Here is a 17,500-nt window from a genome sequence, read left to right on the forward strand (position 1 = left end):
GTTTCGCAAAGTGCACATAAAATCATGGCGAGGTATGTACGAACGGGACGCACAGAGATGAAAGGGCACACTGCCTGTCGCGGGAACTGAAAATGGCAAAATGTGCGTTTCGTGTCATGCATATGCATTCATGGTATGGTCAAGGGGAAAGTGGTAAACTGCGCCTAATTATGTATTCCGCGTTATGTACAGAAAAAGCCAGTGAAAGCGCGCCTCTATTTTGCGCTGAAAATTCTCCGCCTCTTAAAAGCTAGTGTAATTTAGGAAGTGGGTTTCCTGGCATATGCCTCCTGGTGAAATAGCGAAGTAATCCGAGCAAGACAAAGACATAGGCTATTAATTTTTGCCACAAGAATCACACTTTTTCAGTTGAGTGAAAACTAAATCATTAAGCCTTACAGATTAAGCAGCTACGCAATATTACAGTTACTGGAAGAAATCAAAGATGACATTGAATCTCTGACTCAGCGTTCACATTCCATTCCAGCAGTTGTTAAACTCCTCGCTACATTACAATTATTGGCATCAGGATCATTTCAAACAGTCATAGCATCAGCAGTGGGAATATTCAATTGCGCGTTTAAATATGCGCAATTTACGGTATAGTGGGTAGGGACAGACGCTGATTACCTGATGAACTGCAGGTTTGGTACATAACACGCACACTGCGGTTTCACATCAAGTGCTTTCTGCGTCTTGGTCATGGCGCTATTAACGCTGCGTTCGCAAATGTACGTACATCTGGCCCTCAGGCTCGGCAGGCGTGACGTGAAGTGACTCAGGCTTGGCAGGCGTGACGTGAAGTGACTCAGGCTCGGCAGGCATGACGCGAAGTGACTCAGGCTCGGAAGGCGTGACGTGAAGTCACTCAGGCTCGGTGGCATGACGTGAAGAGACTCAGGCTCGGCAGGCGTGACATGAAGTGACTCAGGCTCGGCAGGTGTGACATGACGTGAAGTGACTCAGGCACGGCTGGCGTGATGTGAAGTGACTCAGGCTCGGCAGGTGTGACGTGACGTGAAGTGACTCAGGCTCGGCAGGCGTGACGTGAAGTGACTCAGGCTCGGCAGGCATGACGTGAAGTGACTCAGGGTCGGAAGGCGTGACGTGAAGTGAAGTGACTCAGGGTCGGCAGGCATGACGTGAAGAGACTCAGGCTCGGCAGGCGTGACGTGAAGTGAAGTGACTCAGGCTCGACAGGCGTGACGTGAAGAGACTCAGGCTCGGCAGGCGTGACGTGACGTGAAGTGACTCAGGCTCGGCAGGCGTGACGTGAAGTGACTCAGGCTCGGCAGGCGTGACGTGAAGTGACTCAGGCTCGACAGGCGTGACGTGAAGAGACTCAGGCTCGGCAGGCGTGACGTGAAGAGACTCAGGCTCGGCAGGCGTGACGGGAAGTGACTCAGGCTAGGGATGGGACGGTATGAAAATTTCATATCACGATTATAGTGACCGAAATTATCATGATTATCAATATTATCACGGTTTTGTTAAAACAAGATGAAAGTGTTAAAAAAGAACTGATGCTCACACTGAAAACATTTCAACAAGTTTTATATTTGAGAATCAACAAACAACAAAATAAAACGAGCAGCTCTATGCACTTTTTAAAGTAAGATTCTATTCTGTGGCATTTCCTTCCATATAATGACCGTCGTCAATAGCAACGCATTATAACTCAGCGCACATCCATGTATCACAACGGACGCGCGTTCCCATTTCATTCAGATACAACTTGTCATCTTGCGTCTCTGTTTTTCATTGTATTGGAAATGAAATCAGAGTTGATTTATTGTTTACAGAATTTGATCATTTGATGTCCCCGTAATTATGTGGTAAAAAAAATCGGTGTTATAATGTATATTATTGTGTTACAATGAATATACATTATTATCTCTTAATAGTCTTGTTTGAACTTGTTTGTTCGTCTTTGGCTAAAAACCACTTGCTGCAAACTTTTCTTCGCGGATGCTTCAAGTTTATGTCAAGTGAGTGAGATTAAATATTTCAACTCAAAACAACATTTTGTGCCCAATTATTTCCCAGACGTAGTTTTAGTATTGAGATCAAAGTTAACTTGCCTTGCGTTCGCTACAACAGTGTGTGAAGGTCACACAGGACGGCTCGGCAGATTTGAAGTGTTTACCACTACCACAGCGACTTTTTTTTGCATGTTCTGCAGACAGAGTGACCATTCTCGATTAAGTTTCCCTCAGGATTTTTGTAAATGCCAAAATACGACCACACCTCAGATTTGGTCCTCTTAAAAGGCTGTAAAATCTCCCGAACACGGTCACTGCCTTCCGCCATTCCTTCTCGAAAAACAAACAAACAAAAAAACAACATTGCACGCTGCGTCAGACTGTTGCTGGCTGGACAGGATTTATAGTGAGTTATTAAAAAAATCGCGATAATCAAATACGGTTTTAATGATAATTTAATTATAAACGATATTACTAACCGTCAGTACATTTTATCATGGTTTATAGTGAAACCGGTAATCGTCCCATCCCTAACTCAGGCTCAGCAGGTGTGACGTGAAGTGACTCAGGCTCAACAGGCGTCACGTGAAGTGACTCAGGCTCAGCAGGTGTGACGTGAAGTGACTCAGGCTCGGCAGACATGACTTAAAGTGACTCAGGGTCGGAAGGCGTGACGTGAAGTGACTCAGGCTCGGCAGGCGTGACGTGAAGTGACTCAGGGTCGGAAGGCGTGACGTGAAGTGACTCAGGGTCGGCAGGCATGACGTGAAGTGACTCAGGGTCGGCAGGCATGACGTGAAGAGACTCAGGCTCGGCAGGCGTGACGTGAAGAGACTCAGGCTCGGCAGGCGTGACGTGAAGTGACTCATGTTCGACAGGTGTGATGTGAAGAGACTCAGGCTCGGCAGACGTGACGTGAAGTGACTCAGGCTCGGCAGGCGTGACGTGAAGTGACTCAGGCTCGACAGGCGTGACGTGAAGAGACTCAGGCTCGGCAGGCGTGACGTGAAGAGACTCAGGCTCGGCAGACGTGACGTGAAGTGACTCAGGGTCGGCAGGCATGACGTGAAGAGACTCAGGCTCGGCAGGCGTGACGTGAAGTGAAGTGACTCATGTTCGACAGGTGTGACGTGAAGAGACTCAGGCTCGGTAGACGTGACGTGAAGTGACTCAGGCTCGGCAGGCGTGACGTGAAGTGACTCAGGCTCGACAGGCGTGACGTGAAGAGACTCAGGCTCGGCAGACGTGACGTGAAGTGACTCAGGCTCGGCAGGCGTGTTAAATATATTAAAATAATAATAAATGTGTATGTGACTGTGTGTGAGAGAGTGTGTGAGTGTTTGTGTGTGTGTGTCTGTGTCTGTGTGAGAGAGAAAGTGTGTGTGATAGAGTGTGTGTGTGTTCTTGTATATATGTTTTATGGGAACACAACTGTGTATAATGACATGTTTATGACAACGTAAACATTTCCTATGTCCTCGTAAACCAAATCATTTTAATAACATACAGTTTTTTTTATTAAAAAAATGGCAACATTTTTCTGGGATGGGTAAGTTTTATATCCCTGCAGGCGTGACGTGAAGTGAAGTGACTCATGTTCGACAGGTGTGACGTGAAGAGACTCAGGCTCGGCAGACGTGACGTGAAGTGACTCAGGCTCGGCAGGCGTGACGTGAAGTGACTCAGGGTCGGAAGGCGTGACGTGAAGTGACTCAGGGTCGGCAGGCATGACGTGAAGTGACTCAGGGTCGGCAGGCATGACGTGAAGAGACTCAGGCTCGGCAGGCGTGACGTGAAGAGACTCAGGCTCGGCAGGCGTGACGTGAAGTGAAGTGACTCATGTTCGACAGGTGTGATGTGAAGAGACTCAGGCTCGGCAGACGTGACGTGAAGTGACTCAGGCTCGGCAGGCGTGACGTGAAGTGACTCAGGCTCGACAGGCGTGACGTGAAGAGACTCAGGCTCGGCAGGCGTGACGTGAAGAGACTCAGGCTCGGCAGACGTGACGTGAAGTGACTCAGGGTCGGCAGGCATGACGTGAAGAGACTCAGGCTCGGCAGGCGTGACGTGAAGTGAAGTGACTCATGTTCGACAGGTGTGACGTGAAGAGACTCAGGCTCGGCAGACGTGACGTGAAGTGACTCAGGCTCGGCAGGCGTGACGTGAAGTGACTCAGGCTCGACAGGCGTGACGTGAAGAGACTCAGGCTCGGCAGACGTGACGTGAAGTGACTCAGGCTCGGCAGGCGTGTTAAATATATTAAAATAATAATAAATGTGTATGTGACTGTGTGTGAGAGAGTGTGTGAGTGTTTGTGTGTGTGTGTCTGTGTCTGTGTGAGAGAGAAAGTGTGTGTGATAGAGTGTGTGTGTGTTCTTGTATATATGTTTTATGGGAACACAACTGTGTATAATGACATGTTTATGACAACGTAAACATTTCCTATGTCCTCGTAAACCAAATCATTTTAATAACATACAGTTTTTTTTATTAAAAAAATGGCAACATTTTTCTGGGATGGGTAAGTTTTTATATCCCTGCAGATGAAACAGAAACTCTACAGATATTTTGAATAAAATGCTTTTAGAATCAACAGGCCTTGAGGGATTAGTTCTGTGATCTGCAGAAGCTCCTGACGGTGTTTATCATCGTTTCTCTTTCAGATCTACGATCAGGAAGGAACATTACTGCACTTCATCGACGGAAACGAGCCCAGCAAGTCGAGCTGGATGAGGTACATCCGGTGCGCTCGACACTGCGGGGAGCAGAACATGATGGTGGTGCAGTACAGGTACTGACCCTGACCCCTGACCTCTGACCCTAACCCGACCCCTAACCCTAAACCCTTACCCTAATTATTATTCGGATTATATTATTTATAGAATTATTTATTATTTAAGAATATCTTATAGAATATAAAAAAGTATAAATATTACAGAATTATATGGAAAAGGTAATTGCGATATCTTTAGTTTTTATCTCGCAATTCAGTGTGAGTGTGTGTGTGTGTGCGTTTGTTTGTGTGTGTGTGTGTGTATGTGTTTGAGAGTGAGTGTGAGTCAGTGAGTGCACTTTTATCATGGATAGATGTACTTTTATGATGGATAGATGCACTTTTATGATGGATAGATGCACTTTAATGATGGATAGATGCACTTTTATGATGGATAGATGCACTTTTATGATGGATAGATGCACTTTTATTAGGGATAGATGCACTTTTATGATGGATAGATGCACTTAGATGCACTTTTATGATGGATAGATGCACTTTTATGATGGACAGATGCACTTTTATGATGGATAGATGCACTTTTATTATGGATAGATGCACTTTTATGATGGATAGATGCACTTTTATGATGGATAGATGCACTTTTATCATGGATAGATTCAATTTTATGATGGATAGATAAACTTTTATGATGGATAGATGCACTTTTATCATGGATAGATGCACTTTTATCATGGATAGATTCAATTTTATCATGAATAGATGCACTTTTATCATGGATAGATAAACTTTTATGATGGATAGATGCACTTTTATGATGGATAGATGCACTTTTATGATGGATAGATAAACTTTTATGATGGATAGATGCACTTTTATGATGGATAGATGCACTTTTATCATGGATAGATTCAATTTTATCATGAATAGATGCACTTTTATCATGGATAGATAAACTTTTATGATGGATAGATGCACTTTTATTATGGATAGATGCACTTTTATGATGGATAGATGCACTTTTATTATGGATAGATGCACTTTTATGATGGACAGATGCACTTTTATCATGGATAGATTCAATTTTATGATGGATAGATAAACTTTTATGATGAATAGATGCACTTTTATGATGGACAGATGCACTTTTATCATGGATAGATAAACTTTTATGATGGATAGATGCACTTTTATGATGGATAGATGCACTTTTATGATGGATAGATGCACTTTTATCATGGACGAAAAACTTTTATCATGGATAGATAAACTTTTATCACGGATAGATGCACTTTTATTATGGATTGCTGCACTTTTATTATGGATTGATGCAGTTTTATGATGGATAGATGCACTTTTATGGACTTCAAAACAGAAACGGCCATTCACTGCCATTATAAAGCTAGGAAGAGCCAGGACATTTTTTAATATAACTTCGATTGTGTTCGTCTTAAAGAAGAATGTCACACACACACCTAGGATGACTTCAGAATGAGTAAATCATGAGCTAATTTTCATTTGTGGTTGAACTATTCCTCTAAAATACGTTAAACTCGTCTCTTGTGCCTCTTTCCTCTCTGACCTCCGTCCTTGCGTTTTTAACAGTAAAAACATGTCCTGTGCTCCGGCCTTCAGTCTGATGATCTGCAAAGGTCATGAACTCTGACCCCGCGATCAGCTGGAGGCCGTTTGCCGTTCCCGCGTCTCCAGATCCAGATCCGCCTGTTATGATTCGCAATATCTTCATGGAATTCTCTTCAAAGCGGCGCTGATGGATGGAGTCCGACTCGGCTGTGTTGTTTTGCTCTGACAGTAACGTCTTCTGGCATCTCCCGCGCAGGGAACTTTATTACTCTTCCAACCACAATACTAAATACATGTCAGCGAGGGAAACCGAACCCGAGACGGGCTTTGATCTGCGGAGATTCATGCGCGCGCTGGAGGTGACGGCAGGCGTGTAAGAGTAGGTTTACACTCACTCTGAGTGTGTGTGTGTGTGTGTGTGTGTGTGAGGCCACCCATCGCTCCCCAAACAGCCTCTTTCAGCGGCACACTGACTCATTTACTCCCACTACATTTATTTGTGCTTCAGTGTTTACGTTGAGTGAAGCCGAACTGAGAGACGAGGCGTTACGAGTTTCTCAAGCTACGCCGTGTTTTCTCTCCCGTGGCTCATGAGATGTTGGTGATTTATGGACTCGGCCTTTGTTTTATTTTGATGTCGTGGTGGAAAGAATTAATAAAATGCAGCCATCTCAGCACTGACCCCCGAGACCAAAGAGTCAAATATTTGTAGGCATTTTTCTCAGTTTAAGCAGTGCTTGATCCAGCGGATTGAGGTTAGTTGGTTAAAAGCTAGTTCACACACCAAGGATGACAACAATAAAGATATAGTTCTAAATATATAACAGAAAACTGAATCCACAACTATAACGATATCGTCGGAATCACTTTCAGAGCGATTTTTTTCCCAGCTATTGAAGGATGAAAACACTGACAGCCAATCAGAATCCATCCTGTTTTAACGAGCTCGAGCATTTAAAACCACAGACGACAAACAGCAGCGCTTATAATAAACAGAACGATATCATGCATTGGTGTGGACATTAATATAATTATAGTTATTGTTCTTTGTCTGGTTACCTGCTCACATTAATCTAATCAGGAAACATTTTCTTTTATGAAGGATTTCTGAAATTATTACTCTATTTGTTTGTATTATATTGAAGTATCTCTTAAAACTCATCTTTGATCACCAAAATTACATATTTAAGTTTTTTTTCCTTGCCTCAAAATATCTTGTATGTAACTCGACACCCTTGCCTCATTTAGTATGCATGGTTCTATGAATATGCAAATGAGCCCCGCCTCCACTCACTCACTCACTCAGAGATCCACTCGTTGACGATCACACGTTGATCTGATTGGTTACAAGGTAGTTTGTGACGTCAGAAACGCCAGCAATTTCAAAGCGTGTTTTTGAGACTGTCTTTGGTTCACTGCAGTTTTAAGGAGAAAATACTCAGCAATGCTGTCGACTTATGAATTTACACATGCTTTGTCTTAAAGCATATTAAAAACACCACATAGACACATAAACAACATTAAAAGCTTGATTTTCACCACAGTGGGACTTTAAAAGTAAGAGAAGTTCTTTAATCATAATGTTTTCAGTCTTCAGGTGAAAATAAATTGCATAGGAATAAGTGTGTGAGATATCTACGTTTTATTAGATTATTTAATGTCAAATAAACAGTTTTTTAAATTGTTTTTAGTTTCAGCATTTCACATGAAAATGAATGATTTCATATATTTAATAATGGATTCGCATATTTGATAGTCAGTTTATTGAACATGTTATAAATTCACATTTTGTTTTATAAACATTATTTAATGTAGTTTAAACATTTTTTTATTGTATTTTTTTTATTTGATCAAGAATGAGTGAATGATGTGATATATATATATATATATATGTGAGTCGCTTTGGATAAAAGTTTAATAAAAGGATAAAAGGATAAATGATTAAATGTGAATGTAAATATATAATGGATTCCGGAATGTTATAGTATATTTTGCTGTGTTTCAGGTCGTGTATTTTCTACCGTGCGTGTTCAGACATCCCTCGAGGAACCGAGCTGCTGGTTTGGTACAACGACAGCTACACGTCTTTCTTCGGGATCCCACTGCAGTGCGTCGCACAAGACGAAAACTGTGAGTTTCGCGATCTCCTGCCTATAATGCCCTTTTCACAAGATGTAAAATAAGTCTCTGATGTCCCAGAGTGTGTATGTGAAGTTTTAGTTCAAAATACCCCACAGATATTTTTTATAGCATGTTAAAATTGTCATTTTTTGACGATGAGCAAAAACGCGCTGTTTTTGTGTGTCCCTTTAAATGCAAATGAGCTGCTGCTCCCGGTGCAGAGGGCGGAGCTTCAAGAGCCCCTGTGTGTGTGTGTGTGTGTGTGTGTGTGTTAGCAGCTCCGATTACCTCACACACACACACACTGAAAATCTCAATAACATTTAGCCTTTTATGTTCAAACCGGAGTCAGGCAAAGATGGAGAGACTCAGAGCAACAGGACATTTGTGAATGTTAGTTGATGAATTTATGTTGCTGATGTGGAGTTAACTATCTTCAAGTCATATTCAGTCATGATAATATATAAAGCGCGTTCCCGGGGGCGGAGCTTATGTAAATTTAGGGTTTGTGATGTCACTAACCCATGAAGACGCTCATTGTAGTTCCAACCAGCCGTTTGTTGGAGTCCTTAAAAAAGCGATTACTATAAAAGTAAATATCTCCCTTTGCTTTGAGTGTCATAACTTGTTGATGTTGTTTATGCTCAAACAGCGACATTACACACTAACTAAAGTTAGAAAAATGAAATCATAACAAGGACCCCTTTAACATGTTGTGCTGGGCTTGAGTCACTGATGGATTCAGCTCTTCTCTTCTTCTCTTCTCTTCTCTTCTTCTCTCTTCTTCTCTCTTCTCTTCTCTTCTCTTCTCTCTTCTTCTCTCTTCTCTTCTCTTCTCTTCTCCTCTTCTCTCTTCTTCTCTCTTCTTCTCTCTTCTCTTCTCTTCTCCTCTTCTCTCTTCTTCTCTTCTCTTCTTCTCTCTTCTTCTCTCTTCTCTTCTCTTCTCTTCTCTTCTCCTCTTCTTCTCTTCTCTTCTCTTCTCTTCTTCTCTCTTCTTCTCTTCTTCTCTTCTCGTCTCTTCTCTTCTTCTCTTCTCTTCTCTTCTTCTCTCTTCTCTTCTCTTCTCTTCTCTTCTCTTCTCTTCTCTTCTCTTCTCTTCTCTTCGTTTCTTCTCTTCTCTTCTTCTCTCTTCTCTTCTCTTCGTTTCTTCTCTTCTCTTCTCTTCTCTTCTCTTCTCTTCTCTTCTCTTCTCTTCTCTTCTCTTCTCTTCTCTTCTCTTCTCTTCTCTTCTCTTCTCTTCTCTTCTCCTCTTCTTCTCTTCTCTTCTCTTCTCTTCTTCTCTTCTCTTCTCTTCTTCTCTCTTCTCTTCTCTTCTCTTCTCTTCTCTTCTCTTCTCTTCTCTTCTCGTCTCTTCTTCTCTCTTCTCTTCTCTTCTCTTCTTCTCTCTTCTCTTCTTCTCTTCTCTTCTCTTCTCTTCTCCTCTTCTTCTCTCTTCTCTTCTCTTCTCGTCTCTTCTCTTCTTCTCTTTTCTTCTCTTCTCTTCTTCTCTTCTCTTCTTCTCTTCTCTTCCTCTCTTCTTCTCTTCTCTTCTCTTCTCGTCTCTTCTCGTCTCTTCTCTTCTCGTCTCTTCTCTTCTCTTCTTCTCTTCTTCTCTTCTTCTCTTCTCTTCTCTTCTCGTCTCTTCTCGTCTCTTCTCGTCTCGTCTCTTCTCTTCACTTCTCGTCTTCTCTTTTCTTCTCTTCTCGTCTCTTCTCTTCTCTTCTGCTCAGTTCTTCATCACTTGCTCCTCACAGCTCTGGCTTGTGGACGCGAGAGCGAGTCTGACGGCTCAGTGTTTACAGCACACACACTTTATGAGTTCAGTCTGGTCACTGTTCTGTTTAGACAGCGCTCTTGTCTTCGTAACGCTCGTGTGATGTGATGTGTGTGAGACGATCTTCAGCGCTCGCATCATGGGCTCATCAGAAACACTAAAAATGCTGTGGTTTGCACTGCAAAAAAATGATTTTGTCTCTTTTTCCAGCACAAATATCTAAACATTCTTGAATCAAGATACATTTACTGGAGAAACAAAATGACTGAAGATATTAAGTCTGAAAAATTAAAACAATTTGTGTTTAAAACAAGAACAAATACCTGATAAATAGTCTGAAAAATAATCTCGTTTTCCCTTTGAATTAAGATTATTTGTCTGACTCCATTGTCAGATATTAAAATAATTATAATTTTGATTCATTTTTCAGACTTTATATCATCAGTCATTTTGTTTCTCCATTAAATGTGAATACTTTATAATTCAGTTCAATCTTGATTCATCAAATTATGAAAAAATCTATTCGGTTTAATGACAGTGTAAAATATTGCAAAGTTCAATAATTATGAAACAAAATCAGTTCAGTTAAATAAGTGTAAATGTTGCACAATTCTTCAAAATTAAATTCAGTTCAATTTAGGAAAATAGTGTCACAATTCAATATTGATTCAATTCATTCAATATTGATTCAATTCAGTTCAGTAAGAGTGTCAATGTTGCGTCTTCTCCAGTAAATGTATCTTGATTTCAGAATGTTTGGATATTTGTGCTGGAAAACGAGACAGAAACACTGAGGAAGAGCCTCATGTTTTGCAGTGCATCATCCTGAAGGATTCATATTTAAACCTGAATATGAGACGCTGAGCTGGTTTGTGTGTGTTTTCCCGTTCGGTCTAATCTCTCGTCTACTACTGACGAGTTCTGCAGATTCATAACTCATAGCTTTATTAAATCCCTGCGCTCTCACATGTCTCGTCTTACAGTGGGCTAATTCAGTGTTTATGTGCTCAGCGTGCCGCGTGATGAAGAATGTGGTCTGAGGTTTGATGATGGAAGCGTTTCTGTTTCGCTGTCTGACTCTAAAGCATCTTACAAACCGTCTGAAGATGTCAGTTCCTGATTATTCTTTTAAATAATTATCTTTAAAATATTATTTTATTTAAAAAATAAACCCATATTTATTTAAAAAATACATAAATAAAGTGTATTTATTTAAAAAGGGGTGGTGATGGCGCAGTGGATAAGACACATGCCTTTGGTGTGAGAGACCCGGGTTCGAATCCACTGTGAGACACCAATGTGTCCCTGAGCAAGACACTTAACCCCTAGTTGCTCCAGAGGCGTGCGACCTCTGATATATATAGCAATTGTAAGTCGCTTTGGATAAAAGCGTCAGCTAAATGAATAAAAAATGTAAAAAAAAAATGTAAAATGTAAAAATAAGTAAATAAATAAAAATAAAATGCATGTATTAATAACATTTGTAAAATGTATTTAAATTATCAATTAATTTATTTTTAACTTATGAAATACATTGCATTCATGATTAAAATTATACAGTTATTTATTTACAAATGTAAAAAAAAAATCAAAGAAATTAATAATTGCAAAAACATTTTAAATTGATCGAAAGTGACAGTAAAGACATTTATAATGTTACAAAATATTCTATTTCAAATAAACGCTGTTATTTTGAACTTTCTATTCATCAAAGAATCCTGAAAAATTCAATGTATCACGGTTTCCACAGAAATATGAACACTGATAATAATCATAAATGTTTCCTGAGCATCAAATCATCATATTATAGTGATTTCTGAAGGATCATGTGACACTGAAGACTGGAGTAATGATGCTGAAAATTCAGCTTTGATCACAGGAATAAATTACACTTTACTATATATTCACATAGAAAACAGCTGATTTACACTGGAATAATATTTCACAATTTCACTGTATTTTGGATCAAATAAATGCAACTCTTTCAAAAATTGAAAAAAATCTCACCAATCATTGAACTTTAGTGTATCTGTCACGTTTAGTGTCTGTTCATGTTGTGTTTGTCCATGTGTTTCACTGATTTAATGCCTGTCTCCTGTTGTCTTGTTAATTAGTCATTATGAGATCATTTGTCTCAGCTGTGTCTCGTTCCCTGATCTCTTCTGTTCTGTGTATTTAAGGCTGTGTTTCAGTCTGTCGTTGTGTTATGTTTAGTTGTTCTGTTCTTGTGTCTGTTATCCAGTTTATGAGTGTTAGAGTGTGTTAAATAAAAACTGCTGGAAGTAGATCCTGCATTGGGACAGTATCTGTAACGTAAGTGTCGCTGATCATGTGACTCTTTGTAAAGATTTGGTTGGATTGTCTCAGATCGTGTCGATAGGGTTTGATAACTTCAGAAAAGAAAAATACGGGACAATCGTTGTTCTTTACAGGAAAATAAGGGACACTCAATATATTTGTACTGTATCACACAGTTTATGTCATTTCAGGTTTGTATGTGTTTAAAAGGTTCTCAGACATTAACACATTTATTTGGCTTAACCAATTTATGTACAATTTAATTATAAAACGAATTTTAAGGTCACACAAAAAAAGTCACATTACACACAAACTATAGTTCAAAATAATAGCATTTATCTGAAATAGAAAGCTTTTGTAACATTATACACTACATTTGAAAGAAATTTAAAAAAGTAAAAGCCTACTTTTATTCAGGAAGGACGCATTAAATTAATCAAAAGTGACATTTATAATGTTACAAAAGCTTTTTTATTTCAGATAAATCTCCTTTGAACTTTCTATTGATCAAAGAATCCTGATTCTTTTTAAAACATTAATAATAATCAGAAATGTTTATTGAGCAGAAAATCACATCAGTATGTTATTCCCTCGGGTAGATTTCATGTGTTCTTGCGTGGCTGGATGATGGACTCATGAACAATAACTGACATGAACAATCACCAAAACTGATTTGCTGAATAATTAATTCTCAAATTAGCTATATGTGAGGTATTCTATAAAAACGCATTTATAGAGGGTCGAGAACAAATATTTTGTGCTTTATCCTGTCTTGATTAGGCAGAGCGTTACAAGTTTGTTATCCGTATGGTGTGACGTGCGTGGGCTGTGATTGGGTGATGACCGGTGTCGTGATCATTCTCGAGTGTCGTGTTGTGTATCAGTCAGTTGTTAGATCAGCATATCAGACGATGAACGGGACAAGGGTCACGTACGGGACACATAAATTAGGCCCATATTCGGGATGTCCCGGCTAATACGGGACAGTTGGTAACCCTACATGTCGCTGTCATTAAAGTTCTCAATCCACTGTGCGCTTCATCTTTCACTCAGATGTGTGTTTTCTCTGATGTGTGTGTTGGCAGTGAACGTGCCGTCTACTGTAATGGAGGCCATGAGCCGTCAGGACTCACTCCAGCCCTTCAGCAAGAGCCCGAAGCCCTCGTCTCTGGCCCTGCGCTCCACAGTGTTCCCTCAGTCGCCCTGCTCGCGGAGCTTCTCTCTGATGGACAAGACGGGCCACATGGAGTCCAGTTTAAACCAGCTGAGCGGGAAGAACCAGCGCGTGTTGGCCAGTCCCACGTCCACCAGCCAGTTGAGCTCTGAGTTCAGTGACTGGCACCTGTGGAAGTGTGGCCAGTGTTTCAAGACCTTCACGCAGAGGATCCTGTTGCAGATGCACGTGTGCACACAGAACCCCGACAGGTACGAGTCAAGCCTCCATTATTTCTATATACAGTAGAGATCGTTTCAAAGATGATAAACAGTGTCAATGCTGCATATTTCATCAATTATGATTAAAATCCCGTTCAGTTTAATGTTAATTCAATTCAGTTCAATAATGGTGTCAATGCTGCATATTTCATCAATTATGAGTAAAATCCCGTTCAGTTTAATGTTGATTCAATTCAGTTCAGTAATGGTGTCAATGCTGCATATTTCATCAATTATGATTAAAATCCCGTTCAGTTTAATGTGAATTCAATTCAGTTCAATAATGGTGTCAATGCTGCATATTTCATCAATTATGATTAAAATCCCGTTCAGTTTAATGTGAATTCAATTCAGTTCAATAATGGTGTCAATGCTGCATATTTCATCAATTATGATTAAAATCCCGTTCAGTTTAATGTGAATTCAATTCAGTTCAATAATGGTGTCAATGCTGCATATTTCATCAATTATGATTAAAATCCCGTTCAGTTTAATGTGAATTCAATTCAGTTCAATAATGGTGTCAATGCTGCATATTTCATCAATTATGATTAAAATCCCGTTCAGTTTAATGTTAATTCAATTCAGTTCAATAATGGTGTCAATGCTGCATATTTCATCAATTATGATTAAAATCCCGTTCAGTTTAATGTGAATTCAATTCTGTTCAATAATGGTGTCAATGCTGCATATTTCATCAATTATGATTAAAATCCCGTTCAGTTTAATGTTAATTCAATTCAGTTCAATAATGGTGTCAATGCTGCAAATTTCATCAATTATGATTAAAATCCCGTTCAGTTTAATGTTAATTCAATTCAGTTCAATAATGGTGTAAATGTTGCAAAGTTCATCAGTTATTAAAAACTAGTTCAATACAGTTCAATAATGGTGTAAATGTTGCAAAATTAATAAATTATGAAATTAATTCAACTATAAAGCAGCTCTACAGAAGACAATGGTGTCAAATTCTGTTTAATGTTGATTCAGTTCAGTTCAATAACAGTGTCAATGTTGTAAATTCATCAATTTTGAAACAAATTTAATTCAATTAATGTCTAGAAAATAGTGTGATAATTCAGTTCAATGTTGATTCAGTTCAGTAACGGTGTCAATGTGGCAAAATTCATCAATTATGGAAAATTCAGTTCAATGTTGATTCAATTCAGTTCAATAACGGTGTCAATGTTGCAAAGTTCATCAGTTATTAAATTAATTCAAGTATAAAGCAGCTCTACAGAAGACAATGTCGTCAAATTCTGTTTAATGTTGATTCAATTCAGTTCAATAATGGTGTCAAAGTTGCAAAGTTCATCAGTTATTAAAAACTAATTCAATTCAGTTTAAAAATTCATCAATTATGAAACCAATTTAATGCAGTTAATGTCAAGAAAATAGTGTCATAATTCAGTTCAACATTGATTCAATTCATTCAATGTTGATTCAGTTCAGTAACTGAAATTGAGTTCAATAATGGTGTAAATGGTGTAAAATGAATCAATTATGAAATGAATTCAACTATAAAGCAGCTCTACAGAAGGGAATAGCAAGACCTTCACACAGAGAATCCTGTTGCAGATGCACGTGTGCACGCAGAATCCCGACAGGTACCACTAACTTTAGTCGTCACCTTTATTTCTATAGCACTTTATACTATACAGACTGTTTCAAAGCTGCTTCACAGCGATAAACAGGAAATAACAGTGTCAATGTTGCAAAGTTCATCAATTATGAAACAAATCCAATTTCAGCTCTAAAGCATCTCTACAGAAGACAATAGAGTCATAATTCAGATCAATTCAGTTCAATGTTGATTCAATTCAGTAGTGTCAATTTTGCAAAATTCATCAATTATGATAAATTCAATTCAGTTCAATAACAGGGTCAATGTTGCAAAGTTCATCAGTTATGAAAAATCCCATTTAGTTCAATAACAGTGCCAATATTGCAAAATTAATATATTATGAAACTAATTAAATTCAGTTCAAGAACAGGGTCAATGTTGCAAAATTAATCAATTATGAAAAATGAACTTCAGTTTAATGTTGATTCAATTCAGTTCAATAACTGCGTCAGTGTTGCAAAGTTCATCAGTTATGAAACCAATAGAAAATATTGTAGTAATTCAGTTAAATTCAGTTTGATGTTGATTAAATTCAGTTCAACAGTGTTAATGTTGGAAAATTCATCAGTTATGAAAAATTTAATTCAGCTCAATGTTCAGTTAAATAATGGTGTCAATGTGGCTAAAATCATCAATTATGAAACAAATTCAATTCAATATCAGCACAAGTGTGGCATTATTAATCAATTATTAAACTAAGTTCAACTATAAAGCAGCTCTACAGAAGACAATAGTGTCACAATTCAGTTCAGTTTGATTCAACTCAGTTCAATAACAGTGGCAATGTAGCAAAATTAATCAATTAAGAAATGAATTCAACTAAAAAGCAACTCTATAGAATACAAAGGTGTCATAATTCAGTTCAATGTTGATTCAGTTCACTTCAATAGTGTGAATTTTGAAGAACATTGAATGTTTTCAGTCACTGTAAACGCGACTCTTACATGTTGAGCCAGAAAACTCTCGCTAAATGATGAAGAAGTTTCTTGAAGATTAAACTGGGAATATTTTCTCGTCTGAATCCAGAGTTTCTCCTCAGAAAGCAACATGGTTTTCGGAGTGTAACATCTCTAAACTAATTAAACACGGCTGAGGATGTATTGGAATTTTTTTGCTTAGCTCTATTTTCTCAGACCTATTAATCAGCTTCTGCCGTCACAAAGAAATACCCACTCCAAAGGTGATGCAGAGCAAAACAGATGCCACTTATTCAATAAACTAATATTCATACAGAAGAAAAATGTTTGCGGGATACCCGAGGAGATGAAGTCAATGTGAGGCTTTGTCAATATTCAACTTTATGACCCTGAGGTGCAGATAAAATTTAGCTGAACAAGGCAATCTGGGATGAGCCGGTGTTTGGCCTGGAAGCCGGCGTGACTCTGGGAATCTGTTTTAAATGATCTCACTTATGCTTTATGGCTTTTGGCTTATACATATTTATTGATGTTTAGTTTATATGTACATTTTAGAGGGGATAAATCATGGGATCATTGCAAAAAAATCCGTTTGTGCTGATGTGTTTTGCTGAGTCTGTCTGGACTCGAGGTGTTTTTCTTGTTTTTGTTTGCTCACATCCATCACCGGACGACGGGAAAAGCCCTCAAAAGAGCGATTCATTACGATATCGAGCAGAATTAACCAGCTCAAATAAATATTCTCCTTCTGAAAGTGTAAAATAAGACGCTTTTACTGTGCTTTTAGTGCACGGCAGTATAAATATGAGTCGGCCTGATTATAGTGATGTCTCGGTTTGCTCTGCGAAGGTTTTGGAAGTGCAGTATTGGAGATCGGAGGGTTATTTATGTCCGAGCCCGTCCTGCAGTAATAAACAATAACCCCACATTAATCAGCAGTGCTGCTGTAGTTAATGCACACACACATCCATCATCTCAACATATTCACCGTCACTGCATCTGCAAACAGAAAAACTTCGGTCACACACTCGGTTTGATCACAGGAACGTTGTC

General features: G+C 39.0%; 1 protein-coding gene across 2 annotated transcripts in view; it reads left to right on the forward strand.

The window, feature by feature from the left end:
- The window catches only part of prdm6 (PR domain containing 6), a 37,235-nt gene that overhangs the window by 12,639 nt on the left and 7,096 nt on the right, over positions 1 to 17,500 (forward strand). For both annotated transcript variants that reach the window (XM_077217560.1, XM_077217561.1), the window contains exons 3-5: positions 4,646 to 4,773; positions 8,306 to 8,430; positions 13,558 to 13,897. In XM_077217560.1, the coding sequence (XP_077073675.1) occupies positions 4,646 to 4,773; positions 8,306 to 8,430; positions 13,558 to 13,897 (593 nt within the window). The remainder of the gene's footprint in view (positions 1 to 4,645; positions 4,774 to 8,305; positions 8,431 to 13,557; positions 13,898 to 17,500) is intronic.

The sequence above is a fragment of the Siphateles boraxobius genome, unplaced genomic scaffold, assembly GCF_051911475.1.
Source record: "Siphateles boraxobius isolate OS27281-9 unplaced genomic scaffold, OSU_SipBor_1 74, whole genome shotgun sequence".
Taxonomy (NCBI): Eukaryota; Metazoa; Chordata; class Actinopteri; order Cypriniformes; family Leuciscidae; genus Siphateles; species Siphateles boraxobius.